Source organism: Pseudopipra pipra, chromosome 1, assembly GCF_036250125.1.
Source record: "Pseudopipra pipra isolate bDixPip1 chromosome 1, bDixPip1.hap1, whole genome shotgun sequence".
Taxonomy (NCBI): domain Eukaryota; kingdom Metazoa; phylum Chordata; class Aves; order Passeriformes; family Pipridae; genus Pseudopipra; species Pseudopipra pipra.
Genome location: NC_087549.1, coordinates 72,804,271 through 72,823,487, shown reverse-complemented (window position 1 = coordinate 72,823,487; position 19,217 = coordinate 72,804,271). Strand labels below are relative to the sequence as shown.

The 19,217-nt window shown below is 38.0% G+C and overlaps 1 protein-coding gene across 8 annotated transcripts in view; it reads left to right on the top strand.

Moving 5' to 3' along the window:
- Nucleotides 1-19,217, top strand: part of SEMA5A (semaphorin 5A) — a 338,112-nt gene that overhangs the window by 289,247 nt on the left and 29,648 nt on the right. For all 8 annotated transcript variants that reach the window (XM_064661194.1, XM_064661239.1, XM_064661203.1 and 5 more), the window contains one exon: nucleotides 8,107-8,332. In XM_064661194.1, the coding sequence (XP_064517264.1) occupies nucleotides 8,107-8,332 (226 nt within the window). The remainder of the gene's footprint in view (nucleotides 1-8,106; nucleotides 8,333-19,217) is intronic.

Here is a 19,217-nt window from a genome sequence, read left to right as displayed (position 1 = left end):
ATATTGTAACATTCTTGCTCTCAATTATTAAATACTTTGATAGCCATGATTTCCATCAGTTTAAAAAAATATATTTGGAGTTAATAATAACTATTTCAGCAATTTTAAAGATTTTTGTCAGGAACTATATGGCCTAAATGAAAAACCTTAAGCCTCTCAGTAAGAGTATTTAAAATTAATTACAAACAATTAAGTTACTACAGGAGAGTAAATCATCCCTTTGTAAGAATAAAGCCACATGCACAGGTCCTTAGCATGGCCCAGCTGAGTGGTAACTTGCTAAGCTGCAGCAACTCACTTTTTCCTATCAGTTGATTATACCTCCCAAAATGGAATTTTAAACAACCTCCTTCTCCCCACTTCTAAAGTACTGAGTTATCAGGTAAGCTACATTTTTTGTCAGGTCTTTTCAAATGGCACATATTGCTTTCTCAATTTTAGAGGCAGAATTTAATTCCCTCTCTTTATAATTAAATTTATAAATATGCATTTCAAAGCTGCTGTTTACATGGTGATTTTAAATGCTGATAAGATTAATTCTGATTCATTTACAAATAACACATCATTTAGCTTCAGTGATACTTATTTTTCACTGTCTACTTGTCATGCTGTTGCTCAGATTTTGGTCATGGCTTTCATACTGCAGTTGAGGCCTTCACTATGTCGCAATATAACTGAAATCACTTTTGAGTCAGAGTTGGTTAATTCGTGCTATCGTTTATAGATGGACAATCCCTTCAGCCTTATGGCCTTGATTTTTTATGGTCCCCTGTGTTCTGTTTTCATCAGCTCAATAATATCTTATACTTCCTTTCTGCAGGCTTTGCAGCAGTCTAAATGACAATGCTCAGGACAAAGATAATTTAATCCTTAGTCCTTTGACAGGCCCTTCTGGGCTTCTCAAATTTTAGTGAGTTCAAGTGATGACATCTCCAACTTCTAGTCCCTCCACTTCTGGAGGTTCCCATCTCACAGTGGAGCTGCTAGAACAAGAGGCAGGTTTATTCTATGCCAGAGCATAATGCTGCATGCAAAACCGCAGATAAAGCGGGATTTGCAATAAGATTCCTGACTATCAAATGACTCCTGAATACCTATCTCCTAAGCAGGAACTTACCTGCAAAACAGTAATTTTCTGTAGTAAAAATTTCCTTCAGAAAAGTTTGATGAGTTTGACATAAAATGTGCCTTTCAAGCAAGGAGTTAATCACACAAATGGGTGGTAGAGAAAAAGTAAGAGAAAGTGGAGGCTTTGTTCAGTCCAAAATTTGATGGGTTCATGAAAAGGTGATTAAAGTAGGAACTTTTCTTATCTAAGTAAAATGAATGATGTTGAATATAGGAAGGAATGGAGTCCTGACCTGCTCTAGTCTAATGACCTCCCCAACAGGCCCTGAAGTCCTGCAGGGAAAAGGAATTCAAATCCAACCTTTAATTCCTTTTAAATTGCCCTTTACCAAAGGATTTTTTTTCCAATTCTTTTGTTTAAAATACAGAAAATTAAAACAGAAAGTTGTGCTCAGTCAGTATTTGAAGCCAAAAAACCACATCTGTTCACTTCAGAAGAAACTTGTTCTTTTTGCGTAGGATAAATTATTTTCCTCCCTCTATCCATCAAAATATTTTTAAAAACCTATTGTGGACACAACCTTCTACCCTTACTTTACATCACTGAAGGATTGCATCTAAACTGAGCAGTAGCCTCTGAAGTCCTGATTTCAATGGAATCAAGAAAACTACTCTCATTGATGTCAACTGAGGATAAAATACAGCCTACAAACTAGGATGTCTTAGTGTGATTAAAATACAATGGGGATCTGAAAAATTCTTTTGTGATCTGTTTTTTAAGTATAACTGTAAAATTTACAATATAGAAGATACTTTGCTTAATGGCTTGAACTTAATGGGGTTTGGGTATTCTTTCATGTCATGCTTATGAAATAGTATTGTAACTGCAAAATTACACTAAAATACAGTATATTTAATGGCATTTGGTTGAAGAACCTGGCTTTTTAAACTGTGGAAATAAATATAAATATGATCAGAGACTTATCTTTTTTTGGTTTTAGTTTAAAAATGCTTTTCTAAATGGATAAGGCTTTACATTTCTGTAATGAAAATAAATGTACCATAAATTTTTTCAAGTTGAGTTAGGGATTTTTCTGAGTATGTTTATCAACCACTTCAAGACAAATATTATCTATCTTCTGGTTCTTAGAGAGAGAGAGGGTGTATTAGTCCTTCAGAAAACATGTTTTAATGTGTAAACAAGGCCCCATATACATTGGAACTGTTTTTCTCTAGAGTGTATTAACACTGTTACATTTTTGGGGGCTTTGTTTTGGTTACATGTGAGAGCTATCCTTTTCTTTAACCACATATTGCTGTGACAAACTCAAAGACTGAGAGATGGTTGAGACACCCAGGTTCTCATACCTTACAGCCCTGTCTTGTCCCAGGTGACATCCTACACCGTTCGATTTATGAATCAGCAACATTCTTTTCTGTTGATATCTTAATATCTGAAGAATCATTTTGGGCCAGTCAAACTGAAGTTTAGCATGATGGAACAAAAAGCCAAAATTTATAGTACTTTTTAATCAATGGATTGTTTGATGATTCCAAAAATATTTGAAAAATAATTCCATATATTAAAAGCAAAACATAAAAGACAACTGAAAATATTTAAACAGACTAGTAATGTTGATTTAGCTGTCTTGTCTGTAACACTAACAAGTGAGAAAGAAAAACACAGATGAGAACTAAAGAAGTCCATTCAACCTAGACATACTATATACATGAAAGAAATAAGAGTTTGTTAGGAGAAATCCCTCCATAATATAAACATAAGTAGGAATAGAACTCTCTATTTGAATTCTTGTTTTAATAAAAAAAATTGTAGCTCAAATGTAGATAATATTTTAGGTTAGTTTCCTAAGAAGGTATCAGACTATCATGCTGTTTGGTTAATTTAAATAAAACTTAAACAAGGAGGAAAAGTCTCAGAGATTATCAAAATTGCCAGGAATTTGACTAAAGTAGCTATGCAGAGCAAAGAAAAAATTAATGTGTCCTATATCCTCCATGAGAAAACAGTAGAAATTTGTTCTATGTTATTTAACAATAGTCTCCTACAGTTTGAAATGTTTTGAAAATAATATTTTAGTTGTCCTTTTCTAAACGAATATAACCAAATAATTCTAAATAAATCTTGGTAGAAAACATGATATTAATATTCTTTTTTTCATTATACACAAATACTAGGAAATATTATTTAAAAACAGAAGCAAGGTAGTTGCTTAATGGCATAGTCAATATTTATGTTCTATGATTCCAAATTATGATTTTAATTTATGATGCCTTTTCTCATATTGCCACCAGTATTCTTCATGATAATTTATTTATGTTAATTTATCATTTTCATAGACATGTATTTTGGGAGGCATATATTTATTTGTATATTTTGTGTAAAATTCCCAATGATCCATTGAGTTGTCCCCTAAAATTTAGTCTTTACAGGTCTTATTTTATGGCATCTTTACCAGGTACAGCCAGGCCGTAATTTAACAGTGTCCACTGACTAAATCTACCCTAAACTGAAAGCCATGATATGATGAATTAGAGCACAAGTTTTAGGACAACTTGCAAAGAGAACTTCGAGGATGTGGTTAAGTTTGAACTATTGCAATGATACTTTTGGAGTCTGTAAATGGCCTCAAGTAATTCGTGTTCTGAGTCCACAAGTGTACCCAAAGAACTAATGTACTTAAACCTATCAAACGAGCCCCTGAAGTTTTCTTCTATGAGTAGCTGGAGAATCTCCCAGGAGATCTTGACCCCCATCTCTTCGTTCAGTCCATGTGGAATGTATGAGGTGGAGTTTAGTGGCCACAGTCTCAGTTCCTCTGTTGAAGCAGAATGTTTCACTGCTTTTCTAACTCTGTCTTACCACTGTTCAGCTTAGACCTCAGTGTTTCATCTGAGATTTTTATTCATCTGAGACATATGTGGTTACTTGATCAATGTATCCATGATTCTAGACAGTAGAATTGCTTTGGAGAGGGCTATATTCCTGAAATCCTGCTTGAGTAAATTTTTCAAGCATTGGACAAGGTGATAAGGGGAGGATAATTGAAGCAAAAGTATCAGTTTCCATATTTGCAGTCTCTGTCAAATCTTCCCAATTGGACTATGTCTCCATGCTAGCAGCACTTAATATAGCCATATGTGATCAGAATTGTGCCTTTTCTCTCCTCTCCTTTACTTATTTTCAAATCTAAGACCATTCAGAGCAAGATCATTGTTCTCCTTATACTGGAGTTTTGTAGAATCAGATCACATCGGTGCTTTCAACAAGCACCGTGCAATTTCTAATTCCTCTATGGCAGATGTGGTAGTTGGTAGAGCAGTTTGCTGCACTAGCTGTTCGTGAGAGCAGCCAGCAGGCTCTGCCAGGTCATTATCAGTGCCAGAACTTCACGGAGTCATCCATTGTGGTGATAGTCCTCTGCATTTTCTCACAGAGAGATTATTTACTGCTGTAAATATTTTTTGGGTAAACAATGTGTACTTTTCTTTCCCCTGACATTCTGGGCCTTTCATGGGTATTATCTCATGGTTGAATAATCAAGCCTGACATCAGTCAAACTTTCATATAAGCTATGCACCAAGCAAGAAGAAAGAAAAAACTAATAAATTGTCTCCACAGATACTCTTCAGGAACATCTTTCTTTCTGGCTCATGTAATAGCATAAGACTATACCCTCTGTTATGGTGTATGAAGGGACTACACATCCTGAAGCACACTGAATACTAGTAGTCTGTCTTTCCAGAAGCGAGTGAGCTGACGTGTTCATCTCAGATGTGTGTTAGCAAAGCAACATTCAATATGCTGCCACTAAATTAACTTCTTCCTCTACTGCCTATTTTTATTTGACAAAAGGTTCATTGCATATCTCACATATTCTACTTTACATGACCCTCACCTGTCTATGCCATGGTGAGCAAAGAAAGCTCTCACATTTCTAGTAACTTTTATTTTTGATTGAAAAATATCGGTACAAAAATCAATAATAAATGAGGTATTGAAACTTTTAGACCATTGTGACTATACTGAAACAAACACTGTAGTAGCTATTATACAGATTGAATTTTTCCTGCTTATATACTACTAGAAAAGAGTTTGCGTTTCAAGATGTTTGAAAGCGATGCAGCAGATCTCCTTTTCCAGTTCATTTGCATTTGCAACAGGAATACTTTGATTCAGAAAACTGAAATATATGGCAAATGTTAAATGGATTAAAAGCCGTTTCATTGACAAGCTGAAAAATGTGATGTCAATGGACATATAAATTACTGGGATGTGTCTAGCAGAGTCTGCCTGGAATCAGTTCTTGGGTCAATAGCACTTAACATTTTTATCAACAGTCTAGACAGTGATATAAGACATTTTCAGTAAGGCTTGAGCATGACAGAGATTATTGAGGTAGTGTATAACATGCTAGAAAATTGCAGAAGCTAATAAAATGTATTTCAATATTGCCAAATATCCGCCTCTTATGTGGAATAGGAAACTATATGTAGTTGTAAAGCTGTGATTTAGAGAAGGACAGGTTATCAGAGATAATTGAGTCTACTTATGCTCTTTGTGCAATGTTGTGGAAGGAAAAAGCACTAATGTAATAATGTACATATTAAAGTCAGACTGTCAAGTAGAATGGGGTCGTGTTTGCCTTTGCATGCTGTATTGATAAGACTGCTTCTAGAATGCCAAGTCAAATTTTGGTGTCCAGTCTTAAGTAAAATAAGGAAATAGGACAGAAGGAAGACATTGGGGTGCACAGGACCTCGAGATGAGGTTTTAAAACCTGCACAGCTTTAAGAATTTCAACTTATTTTATCATTATGTATGAGTACTTGGTCATGAAAAACTTTTTTGTAGGTAGGGGACAAGAAACACTTTCAGTATCATTAATAAAAGCACAGCAAAATTCAGTGACTGGAAAATTAAATTAAGTGGAAAATGCAGCTTTGAATTAACTTGCAATTTGTTGCCTTTGAGGATTACTAAATAGTGGAACAGCTGATGCAGGGAGGTGATAGACTCATCAGTGCTAGATGTCTTTAAAAAAAAAAAGGAGGGAAAGGCAGAGTATTCTTGCTAAAAGATGCACTGTAATCCAGTCACTGGAGGGGACTGCACGTTGGAGGTGAGTAGCCAGTTCAGATAACAAGCAGGGTAGTTCTGACTGCGGCTGACATCTGTTAATTTTGTGATTTCTTTTTTTACAATTCATATGCTGCAAGAACAGTCATACACGTTCTGTCCTCAGTCTAAAACATACCTGATTTAAATAGTTGCCTCGAGGAGTCATGAAGAAAATTACTTCCCCTGCTGTACACAGGACAAGGTAGTTTGGTTGTTCTTTGCTGTCTTCTGACCCAGAAACCGGTCAAGACTGAAACTCAGATCCCAGAAAGGTTGATCCAGTCCTCTGCTCTAAAGAGATCCTCTTTCCTAAATGGTGCCTGAGTATGACTCCTGTGGTCACCATAGCAGTAATCATCAGGTTTTAGGTGGGAAGGAACTTTGCACAGCCTTGAGGAGCAAACAGGAGTAGTCCAGCTGAAGCCTTTGGGCTAAAAACTCTCTCTTTCTGAAATTCCACAAAACTGTAAAAGCAGGAAGTTTGTCACAAGTCCATCTGGCCTCTGAACATGAGAATCGTGAACATAACACTGGGTTCTCCGGTGCATTGCTCTATAAGTGAGGCAGAGGTTCCTGGGGATTTTTTTTTCCAGTTCTAACAGATGGAAAAATTAGAAGGGCTTTCAGACAAAGAAATTTCTTTTAGATCTGAAATTGCAACACAGCACTTAAACCAAAATGTGGATTGAAAGCAATTGCTCTCAAACTCATTGTGTATATTAATAAGTTAGACTATCTGAGAGAAGAGGTAGTGGACTGAGGAAAGTATGAGATAAAAAAGCTATTATCACCATGGGAAAGAGAGGAGCAGGTAATCTATTGCTTGTTGGAACATGGTAGCATCAGCTGGGGTAGGAGTTATGGAAGAAGGAGGTTGTACTATGTGATAAAACCACTATTTCTATTGTTTCCTTATTTTTTTTTAGAATTTAATGGAATTACAAACTTTAATGGGCTCCTTTTCAGAAGGTTATTCCTGCTAAGTTTCTCTCTAAGAGGTCAGAGGTAGCAAGAGAATTTAAAAATTGTTCCACTGGTGCCTGTTTCTTTTTGTCAGTGGGAATTTATTTTGATATTTAATGGTTGTTTAATTTCATCCATATAGTTTACAAAGCATTTGCATGAGATGAATTGTATTTTACTCTGGAAAATGAATAGACAGGACCTACAGATCTTGATGATACTCATAAGAAAACAGGTATTGTGAGATCTGACAATACTGATAAGTCTGCATTTGTGAGAATACTGGCAATTCTACATTTGTTTCTCAGATGCAATCTGTTCCTTTTAGTGCATTCAATCCACAGGGAATTTGCTTCTGAAGATAGGTTTAGCAATGCTGGAACTATGAGTAACGTGCACCTCAGGGAGCCAAAATCTGTAGTAGAAAACATTTTTTGTCTGTTATCCCCTTTGTAATACATAAGCAATACACAAAATGGACAGTGATTTGGTTATTCATATGCCAGTAGATTTTTCCAAGGAATTATTTTTTGCTGGTTTGTGTCAAGTACTTGCAGTTTATCAGAATGCTTCCTAATTAAAAGCTTTAGCATATTTAGCTAAACCTTATTTGGGGCTATAAATTTATGAAGGATGTGCTTTATCATGGTACTTATAGTGTTTGTTTTACTGATTTTATGGATATAATAGACGTAATTTGTAGTGGCATATTATTGCTCTTAGCAGTGTGATACTCTGCTTGCATAGAAGCAGAAAAAACACTTTCAGTTTGAAATTGGAATTAAGTTTATTGATGATCACTACCTTTGAAAATGCTGGAAAAAGTATCAGAGGCTTTTTTTAATTGGTTATCTTTTTGTCTGTTTTGAGGGTTTCTGGGGTGGTTTTAAAGTCATATTTGCTGATTGTATTCATTATGACCATTTTTCTTTCAGGAATATCAGCCTTGTAACACCAACACCTGCCCAGAGTTAAAAAAAACAACTCCCTGGACACCTTGGACCCCAGTCAATATTTCAGACAATGGTGGTCACTATGAACAACGTTTCCGATACACCTGCAAAGCGCGCTTGCCTGACCCAAATTTACTGGAGGTGGGAAGGCAACGGATTGAAATGCGCTACTGTTCCAGTGATGGCACCAGTGGATGCTCGACAGATGGTAAGCAAAGCTAAAGTGTTTGCATGATGCCTCCTGCTAGCGAGATGTCTGCAGTTTCATTTTCAGTACACAGTGGAAGGTTTTGCTTGCTGGTGTTTTGTGTAGCAGAACTGATAATGAAAAGGAGGACATAGTGATCACAACAGGGAACCCAGCCTGTATTTCTCCTGGATGTAGCATCATCATTCAGACTAAGCAAGTGTCTTTTACCATCAGTTATGAGATTTGCCAAGTTATTTTGATTTTCTTTTCAATAATCTGGTTCTTGGAAGAATCTCCTTATACTCTCTTGAGCTTTTCCTGTGGGAGAATTTGTGCAACATTACCATATTTGCTGAATATCTAGCTAGAATATGGAGTATCGATGCTGAGAAGAACTTTTGCTCAGTAATGTGAAAGTAACGACTGTAAGATTCATACAGGTGTTTAAATAAATAAGGAGTTTATGAACTGGATAATTTGTATTATAGAAGTTTATGTTGTTCTATTGCTAGTAATTTAAAATTTTGTTTATTTCTGAGACAGAAAACTGAACTTCTTCCAAATCTTTTTAACTTTAGATCACTTTAAATTGGAATTATTTTGTTTCAGAATTTTCTTCTTTCCCTATCAGTAATACATGGCTTTGAATAAATTTATATATATATATTATATATATATATATATATATATATAAAACAGGAAACCTTCTGACAGTTCTTCTAATTTTATTAATGCTTTTCATGAATTATCCAGTTTTAATTATATATCAGTGTATCTTTTTATGTATTATATTTTAGTCATATAATCTAAAGAAATACTGATTTTTTATTATTATATTTTAGTATTTATAGACCTTATACAGGCTTTTGTATCTTCACAAGACCCAAGTTAGCTGAAAAAAAACCCAGTGTATAGCTGAAGATATTTGGCTTATCTAAGATCAAAAAGAGAGAACAGTTTCTGAGTCGTTGGGCTTCTCACTATTTTTCAGACAGTCCAACTATTGTGAAAGTGATTATTAAACTCCTGCCTGTATTAAGTTTACATGTCAAGGTTTTGGTAGCAGGGGAGGCTGCAGGGTTGGCTTCTGCGATAAGATGCTAGAAACTTCCATCCTGCTCCCTTGACCTTCATCCTGTATAAAACCTGTAAAACCTTTGTTGTATCACTTGACATCTGTGCCTCTCTGGAGAGAGCAGGATGTTAATAATTTTTTGAAGATATATATTGAACTGCGTGAAATAATAAAACAAAATCCATGGTGCTCCAGATAAGGCGTAGTTTTGTGTTCTGTGTCATTCACAATTCAGTTAATCTACAGTGTGAAATGTAGATTCTTTTAGCTGTGGATAGCAAGGCAGATTTTGGCATGGAGCAACTCTTGGCACAAGTGTTTCTTCTATTCTCCTGTTTTCATTCAAACTAAATTTCAAACTAGTATTTAGCGCATATTTTGCTCTGCTATGATTGGTGTATATGAAAGGTGTACTTCCCTTGTCGTTATGAGATTTTCAGGTGGCAGTGCTTCTTTTCACTATCTTCCAGCACTTTGACATTGATGAAACCTTTTTAAAATTTCATGAGATTAAAAGAGAAAGAGAATATTTTTCCTGCCAGATAACACAGACTTAGGAGAGTTATCACAACAACTAGAAGCAGAGCTGCAAGAAAATCTAGGTATATTCTTGTCTGACAGCTGAGATGTGAGACTTAAGAATGGAATATACAAAAGCCAATGCAAGGTAGAGAGAGCACATTAGTAGGGTAAACCAATGAAAGAGCCAGTTTGTTCTAGATCACATTGCTGCAAGAAAATTAAACATGGTACAGAGACACCTCTCTCAGCCCTTAAGTCATGATCATAAGTCCTCTCCTGGAGTTTGATGCATGAACTGACTCCTACAGAATATAGTCAGAAGTAACAGACTCTATATTTTGTTAAACAGAGCTTTTGGGCAGTGTAGTGGGGTGGGAGGTGGTTCAGGTGCATTCTTTGCCTGATTAGCTTGAAGATTTTTTTTTGCTTTCGAACATAATACTCCTGAATTTCCTGGTGGCATACTTTTTTGTTGCATCTTGCTGAAACTGCAGCTTTGATTCATTTGGAAATAATTCATCACTAGTGCAATGTATGTGGGTGGCCCCTGCCATGTTGCACAGTAATAGAAATGTTCATCTGGGCGAAGAATTTTTGCTGACTAATCCCAAAACTACTGAATATTTAAATACTTTATATTGAGTACTCGACAGGGCAGAAACTACTATACATCTGTCTGTTCTTCCTAGTGAGTGCCCTTATAATTTTATCATTAATTTGTGCTCATTCTTCAATTCTTTTTGGCCAGTGAGTCTTTAATTATTCTGTAATGAAAGATCAAGCTCAATCAGTGTTCCGAGTGGCTGCATTGACCAATATACTTCTGGTGAAAATAGCCACATTTTATTTTGAGGCTATTTGTTTAGTCATTTTCTGATTATGGATGTCAGAGCGGTATGGAGTGGAACATTTAGTGGGGGAGGGCAAGGGGGAGCACCATTTTGATTTGCTGATCAGATGAAACTTACTGACTGCCTCTAAAGTGCAGGATTCAAGAGCACTTCCCTGCTCCCAGGTTTAGATTTGGGCCAACACAGCACCACTCTACTGTTCCTTGATTTCATTTGAAGAAAAGACATGAATAAGAGTCATTGGAACAGAAGAAACCCATGGGAATAGGAAATCATGAATTGTGGCAGACACATTCATAATTTCTGGCTAGATAGAAAGAAAACATCATGACTTACTTCCACCTGACCAGAGCCTGGATACTGTGAAACATTCTTTTCATTATCTTCATATAGAATTGCAGCAATTTTCTGGCTTTTATAGAAAGATTAATTCTGGTACAGCATGCTTGGCATACCTCATTACCAAAGATGTGTTCTGATCAAAAGATCAGTGCTCTGTTCCTTGCAGATAGGAGCCATTTGTTAAAAATTTTTTCATTGCCTACAGTCTCCCACCGTGCAACTATAGTCATGCCGTGTTAAGCAGAATCATGTTTCACTGTCAGATACTAGCAAAGCAAACTTTCTTTGCAGTCTGAGCTTAGAGCTAGAACTTCTTCCCAGAAACCCTCTAAATTCCTCCTGAGTGTGGTAAGATTTCTGTATCAATCAAGCAAACAGCAGCATTTGCACACATGCTTTTCTAATTTGAAGTTTGATTAAGAGGAAGGAATAATACATCTTGTTCTTTGCCTCTGGGTTTTCATATAGTGCTCAGATAGGAAAGAGACAGCTATTTCAAATAAACTGAGTGGGATTGTACATTGTTGCACATCTTAATGCAATTTCTGTACAGTCCAGCATTAAAAGTCTAGAAATTGCATTACCATAGGCTTTAATGTGTGTTTATGAAGCGTATTAAATATCTACATTAAAAATACTGATGCTCTGTAAGATTATCTGATATATAAACACTGTTAATTTTATTGAAAACGTATTTTTATAAATCCAGGGGTAAAAATTTCACAAGGTATAAGGTTGACTGATTTTTTCCTGGTTGAATTTATCTTACCAAAATCTAGACTCCATTGTAGTCTGCAGAACCAGCAAGAGCACTTTGAGAAATGAGGGATCCATTGAAGATAACCTCTTGTACAATGGGCACAAATTACCCTCTGGAGGTACCACTTTCTTTCCAAGGTATAAGCAAACAGCAATGATGAGCTTAGACAAGACACTTGAATTTGACATGGCCGGAGTTAGACCAGATTAGCTCCCAAAATAGCTTCAGAAAGCAATTAAACAAAGACAATGCTTCTAATTTTGGTTTGAAAGAGTCTTTTGTTTGCTTTTTTCTTTCTTTTTTTTCCTTCTTTTTTTTTTTCTTTCTTTTTTTCTTTTTTTTCTTTTTTGGAGTGGCTGGGGAGTTGGGGGGAGGTGATAGGAAGGGAAAATAAATTCTGAAGAAAAGTTGCAAATTCCTTAAAGGAAAAGGAGAAAAAGTCACCTGGAAATCTGAGCTTAGATTCCCAGTTGTCACTATTTTCTCTATGCCAAACTTAAAACACTAGTTATTTTTGAAGGCAGGATGTAATTTTGTCTGAATTACTGTTTTAGTGGCTATGATCTCTTGTAAAAAGATTTATTAAATCCTAGTGTTAGCCACAGGAAATCTATAGTGCATTCAGAATTTAGTACAGAATAAAACGTGCTGATAATCCAGCATGTCCTCTAGTCAGGAGGAGTATATGTTATCGCTTATACTGTCTTATTGAAGTTAAACTGTGGTATTCTGAGTAAGAACAAAATGAATTATGGAATTTAGAACTGATTTTGATGACAAATTCAGATTTGATTGACAAACAACAATTCCTTAATGGAATTTTGGAATTATATATTTAAATACAGAAAACCTAGGTACAAGAAATAAAGTTCTTGTGCTAACATAACATCCTCCCTCTGCACACTGTTTGTTTTTTTTAAAATATGCTATCTTATTGTTGGCCATTACATCTTACCATTTAAGTTTTACTATGTGTTGAAAGTTTATAAAGTTTCTATAAGTTATAGGTATTTAGACCTGAAGGTAATAAAGTTTTATGCTTCAATAACATTGTCAAATACCTTGCAGGCTGCCTTCAGAAAGTGACAACATTGAAACGATCTTTGCTTATCCTTGTTACTTCCTGCACTTTAAACAGTGTTTCATGCTGTCATTTAGAAATTATTCAGGATACTTGAATTTTGGCTTCAGATCATCTTTTCCCAAAGTCATGAACCTAGACTGCTTGGATAATTGAATTTTCTTTGTTAGGTCGGAACAGGAGGACGTAAGTCGTAAATCAGTCAAGTAATATAATTTATCAGGTGTCACAGCTACTTCTCTCTTATTTAGAGCTGTATTACTTAGCTACAGGCTAGACTGGGGAATTATTATAAAACTATGCACTTTATTAAAGCCTTACTTTAAGGCAAATTAATTGAACTTGGCTGGGAGTGTTGCAGTTTTCAAGCAGAATCAGGTCAATCAAAGTCTCATTACAGGCTTTTGCAAAGGCAGATTTTTTCTCTTGTGCTAGTCAGGGCAAGTGACTTTCATGTTAATATGTCTCCAAACAGGATTCGTTTCTTGTGGCTTTATAAAACTATTTCAATTCAACTAAAAAGTTTTAAAAATTTACTTAGAAATTATCAAATCATCTGTGTTTGGATAAGAATTATGTAATTTATTTGGGCAATTATTTTCTGTTATATGTGCATTATTGAACAAGTAAGTCATCAGCAATGCAGTGCTAATTTCTCTGTAATTTTACCCATATTGAAAAAAGCATAAACACTTGAAATGAGAGAAAAGTCTTCTGTTCAGATGTCAGTTCATATCGTCTGTCTTCCTTGATCTTAAAAGTCCACAAAATCACTGTGATTTCTTCTACTGAAGTTTTTGCAGGACTTGTTGTTACTCACAGAAATTTTCACTATTAGGAAGAGCCCAGGCCTGTTTAAAAGTGTACTGGGATTAAGTAGTTAAATCCCTTTTCTAGCCTCAGTGTGTGGCAGTTTATTACTGGAGTATGACTTCTGAACAACTGAAAATAAGACTGTTGGTAAGCTGCAAGCAGAATTCACACATTCTAGTTGTTCACAGTGCTCTAAGTCAGTCATAGGCTTTTTGAGAACAATTTAGTTTAAAACATTTGAACTCTGAACCTGTCATAAAGGTCAGATCTGGATTTGATTTACAGCTGTTCTGTCTGTCTTGGGAAAGCTATTCATTAGTTTGCTGATGAGTCTATGACTTATCATACTTTTTGCAAATTAGATAACTATTTCTGTCGATGGGCTTTAAATAAGGGGGACTAAGGTGTTTTTTGGCAACTAGACTTTTGCTTTAACCAAGCTGAGGGCATTAGTCCTTGCATCCTGTTTTAGCCACATATTTTTATCTTCAGGACAGTAACTGAGAAAAACAGAAGGCTTAATATTGATTTCTGTTGAGTAGCACAATCTGGTTTCTGTTCCTGGAGGTAGATGTGGAGCAGTCTGAAAGCATCCCAAATTGCAAACAGAAGTGGCAAGCAAGAAAACCACAGTTTATTGAGAAAATTTGAAGTTTTCAGTTTTGTGCCACTTGCTCTGGAAGATTACAATGCTTTTCTATTTATACATTCTTCTATTGAATTTGATGAAAACTGTGATACGGATAGGACTTGGTTCTGTATAGCCACTTACTTTCTGAAAAAATTTTGCTTCGAGAACATAATATTTTGGTTAATTTTGCATTGCTCCTCTGCCCTCCATCAACTCTACCACCTCAGTTAATAAACAGGGCTTCTTAGCTGAAGGACCTGGGAGCCCAGAACTGACCCAATAATATAATCCAGTGCCTCACAAAGTACAACATGATCCTCAGGTTTATCAGACACACTTGCAGTTTTGTATCATCAGCAAACTTGTGCAGTTCGTTAATGATGGTGTTAAACAGGATTGGACCCTGTACTGACCCCTGGCATGCATCACTAGTGACTTTTCTTTTAATGACTGCTCACAGTCCTCTGAGTCTAGTTGCTCAGCCAGTTTTCAATACATTGCACTCTCCACTTATCTAGCTCATACTTTGTGGACTTGTCTATCAGGAGGTTATGAGAGTCATCTTGAAAACCCTTACTCATCATCATCATGGCTGGGCTTTGCGAACGAAGATCTGGGAAGGGCTCTACCCATGTTTGTTACAAGCGCGCTGGTGGCTAAAAAGGCCAATACGCGATAGACACGTCCGGTTACAAAAGGCCCAGCAGAAAGACTCCTTAGGTGGTATAATCTGCAAGACACGGTTCTTTCTGTGTTGCCTTTTCTCCTCAAGAGTGATTTTTCAAAAGCATCAGCAGCGTTATAGATGGTGTGTCTCCAGGCCTCCTGATTGGAGGCCAGAGTAGACCAGTTACGTTGATCAGTATGGCCAAGATTGAGATGCTGTTTCAGGGAGTCCTTGTATCTTTTCTTTGGGGCTCCTCTCATGCGGCAGCCGGTGGCAAGTTCACCATAAAGCAAGATCTTAGGGAGGCGGTAGTCCTTCATCCTGGAGACGTGCCCTGCCCATCGCAGCTGTGTTCTCATCAACATGGCCTCAATACTTGTGACTGCTGCTTGTTCTAGAACAGATGTATTGATCACATAATCTGACCAGTGGATGTTTAGGATTGTACGGAGACAGCGTTGATGGAAGCGTTCTAGGAGACGCAGGTGGTGGCAGTAGATGATCCATGATTCGGATCCATATAAAAGATTAGACAGCACTATGGCTCTGTAAACACTGATCTTTGTACTTTTCTTCAGGTGTTTATTTCACCACACTCTTCTGTAGTGTTTTCCGAAAGCACTATATGCCTTTGCTAGCCTATTGTCTATCTCTCCGTCAATCTTGCCATCTGAGGAGATGAGGCTACTTAGGTAATTAAACTGCTGGACTGATTTGAGCTCTGATTGGCCAATGGTGATATGGGGATGATGGAAGACTTCCTGAGGTGCCAGTTGATAGAGAACTTCTGTCTTTTTTAAGCTGACTTCCAGCCCAAAGAGCTCAGCAGCGTCTGCAAAGCAGGATGTTAAACGCTGCAGAGCTGCTTCTGTGTGGGCAACAAGGGTGGCATCATCAGCATAAAGCAGCTCCCGGACAAGATGGTTTAAGGTCTTAGTGTGGGCCTTCAGTCACCTCAGGTTGAAAAGGCTTCCATCAGTACGGTATCAAATGTAGATACCGTCCTGACCATCGAGGTCTGCCGTGGTCCTTTGGAGCATCATGCTGAAAAAGATTGTGAATAGGGTTGGTGCAAGGACACAGCCTTGTTTCACACCATTGGTTATTAGAAGGGGCTCAGAAAGTGCATTGCCATATCTGACTTGGCCGTGCTGATCCTCATGGAGTGAGATGATCATTTTAAGGAACTTGGGGGGACAACCTAAGCATTCCAAAATCTGCCATAGACCTTTTCTGCTCACAGTATCGAAAGCCTTGGTGAGGTCAACAAAGGTTACATAGAGACCTTTGTTCTGTTCCCTACACTTCTCTTGCAGTTGTCTGAGAACAAATACCATGTCTGTGGTACTCCTGTTGGCTCTGAAACCACATTGGCTTTCAGGTAGAATTCCTTCTGCTACAGTGGGTCTGTTCAAAAGTATTCTTGCCAGGATTTTGCCAGCAATAGAGAGCAGAGTAATACCACAGTAATTTGAGCAGTCTGATTTAACTCCTTTCTTCGTATACAAGATGATGATGACTGCACCATGAAGGTCTGATGGTAGTTCGCCTAGTTCCCAACAGCACACCACAAACTCATGAAATTTAGCATGGAGTGCAAGGCCCCCATGTTTCCAGACTTCCGGTGGAATTCCATCAACCCCAGCTGCCCTGCCAGTTTTCACCTGCTGTAAGGTCTTAAGTGTTTCTCCCAAAGTGGGGGCAATATCCAGCTCGTGCTTCACCGGTTGCTGGTGAATGGACTGAATAGCTGAGTCTTGGACTACACAACTAGTATTGAAAAGAGTCTGAAAGTGTTCAGACCATCGATTCAGAATGGAGGTTTTATCTGTCAGAAGTGTTTGACCATCAGCGCTGAGTAGAGGGCTTTGGACCTGGTATGTAGGCCTGTATGCTGTTTTCAGGGCCTCATAGAATCCTCTGTGATCACCCGTATCTGCGCATAATTGAGTTTTTTCAGCTAGACTGATCCACCACTTGTTCTGGATGTCACAAAGTTTCTGTTGGAACTTGCTGCATGTAAGGCAAAAGCCTGTTTCTCTTACATGACAGGATGGCAGTGCAAGGTGTGCTTGGTGAGCGGTTCTCTTCTTCCTCAACAATTCGTGGGTCTCTTGGTTGTTTTCATTAAACCAGTCCTTGTTCTTCTTGAGGGAGAACCCTAGGGATTCTACAGAGGACTGCAAGATGCTGTTTTTTATATGGTGCCAGAGTGTTTCAGGGGGAGCATCTATAGAATTTATGGAATGGTTTTCGAGCCTAGTTTGAAGATTTGCCTGGAATCTGTCTCTCACTGAGGCTGACTGGAGATTGTTAACTTGGAGTCTCCTCCTTAGGATACTGCCCCTTTTAGGCTTGAACTTAAGGTTGAAGTTAAGTTTACAGCGCACAAGTCGATGGTCTGTTTGGCATTCTGCACTAGGCATCACGCAGGTATGGTGGACATCGCGGACATCTCTCTGTCGCACCAAGACATAATCGATGAGGTGCCAATGCTTAGATTTGGGATGCATCCAGGTTGTCTACAAACTATTTTTCTGCTGAAAGATAGTATTAGAGATGGTGAGCTGTTGCTCCGCACAGAATTCTAGCAGAAGTCGACCATTATCGTTGCAGCTTCCAACACCATGCTTGCCTAATACTTCTTTCCAGGCTTTAAAGTTCTTTCCTACTCTGGCGTTGAAATCACCAAGGATAATGATCTTATCATCTGCAGGCACCTTTTGGGTAAGGTGGCGCAGGTCGGTGTAGAATTTATCTTTTTCGACAGGGTCAGCTTGGAAAGTTGGGGCACATATGCTAAAGAGGACAACGTGTTGCTTGTTGTGGAGTGGAAGGCGTAGGGAGATAATGCGGTAAGAGTGACCTGTCGACAGATTTTCGAGTTTAGGAACAATAGAGTTTTTAATCATGAAGCCAACTCCTGAGAGATGCCTTTCGGTTTTGGGTTTACCTGACCAAAAGAGTGCGTAACCGGCACCATGTTCTCTGAGGCTGCCTTCTTCATGGAGATGAACTTCACTGAGAGCAGCTATGTCGATGTTGAGATGTGACAGTTCGTGAGCGATTAGGGCAGAACAATGCTCAGGACATCCACTATCTGCAGAATCAAGCATGGGACTGATGTTCCAGCATGCTAGAGTCAATTTGGGTACACTTTTGGAGGCAGGTACATGCCTTTGTCTTTGGATCTTTGTGTGACCGCATTAGTAGAAGATGCCCGTTGGCCGCGGTTAACCAACCGGGTGAAAGGGGAGATGAGCTTTTTTTAGGCCACCTTTTCTAGGCCCCTCTCTGAGTGGAGCAAGCAGTGCTGTCCTTGAAAAGACTGCTTGGTCATTCAGGGTGCTGCCCAAAGAGACTGTCATCTCCGGTCAGTCTCAAATGACCAATATCCTGAAACGCCTGCATGCAGGGTTGGGTCTACAGCTTCCAGTGCACCTTTCACCTGCCGTTTCGACCCTTGCCCATCACTACAGGGCTCTGCAAATGTGGGTAAGGCCTTCGAGCCTGCGCAATGGATTTTTTAGGTGAAACGCAGTATGCGCGGAACTGGACCAACCCTTTAATCCTAAGGTTCATCTGCCAAGACTGAGCGAGCTTGGACGCTGACAGCAAGGTCCTCAGGACGTAGGTTTGTTTAGAGTGTCCTTCTCTTAGATGGATGGCCTTACAGGGCTAAGCGAGCTCCATCTGCCCAGGTTTGGGGTTAGAGTTGTCCTTCTCCTAGGATGCCTGCCAGAAGGCTAGCGGCTCATCCTGTCCATGGACATGGTTTTATCTACCCCTTCAGTTTGGACCTGTCTGGCATGGGAGACCCTACTGAAGGCATGTATCATCACCAGCATAGCTCACAATCGAAAACCCTTAATAGAGTTGAAATAAGTAACATCCACTGTTCTCCCTCATCCATGAACCTAGTCACTTCATTGTCGAAAGCTATAATGTTGACCAAGGAACATATAGAACAGTATTTCCAGAATGTAAACTGGTCTTGGTATTTTACATGCCACTAATGGCATAATGTTAATTTTTTACTGTGTAGTTTCTGTCTGAAGGGAAAATTCTGAAAGCCCCTCTATGAATGCTGAATGAATTACTGTAAAACTTTGAAAAGTCTGCTCCTTATAATAAAATTTTTAATGCTTTGGAAAGAAGAAA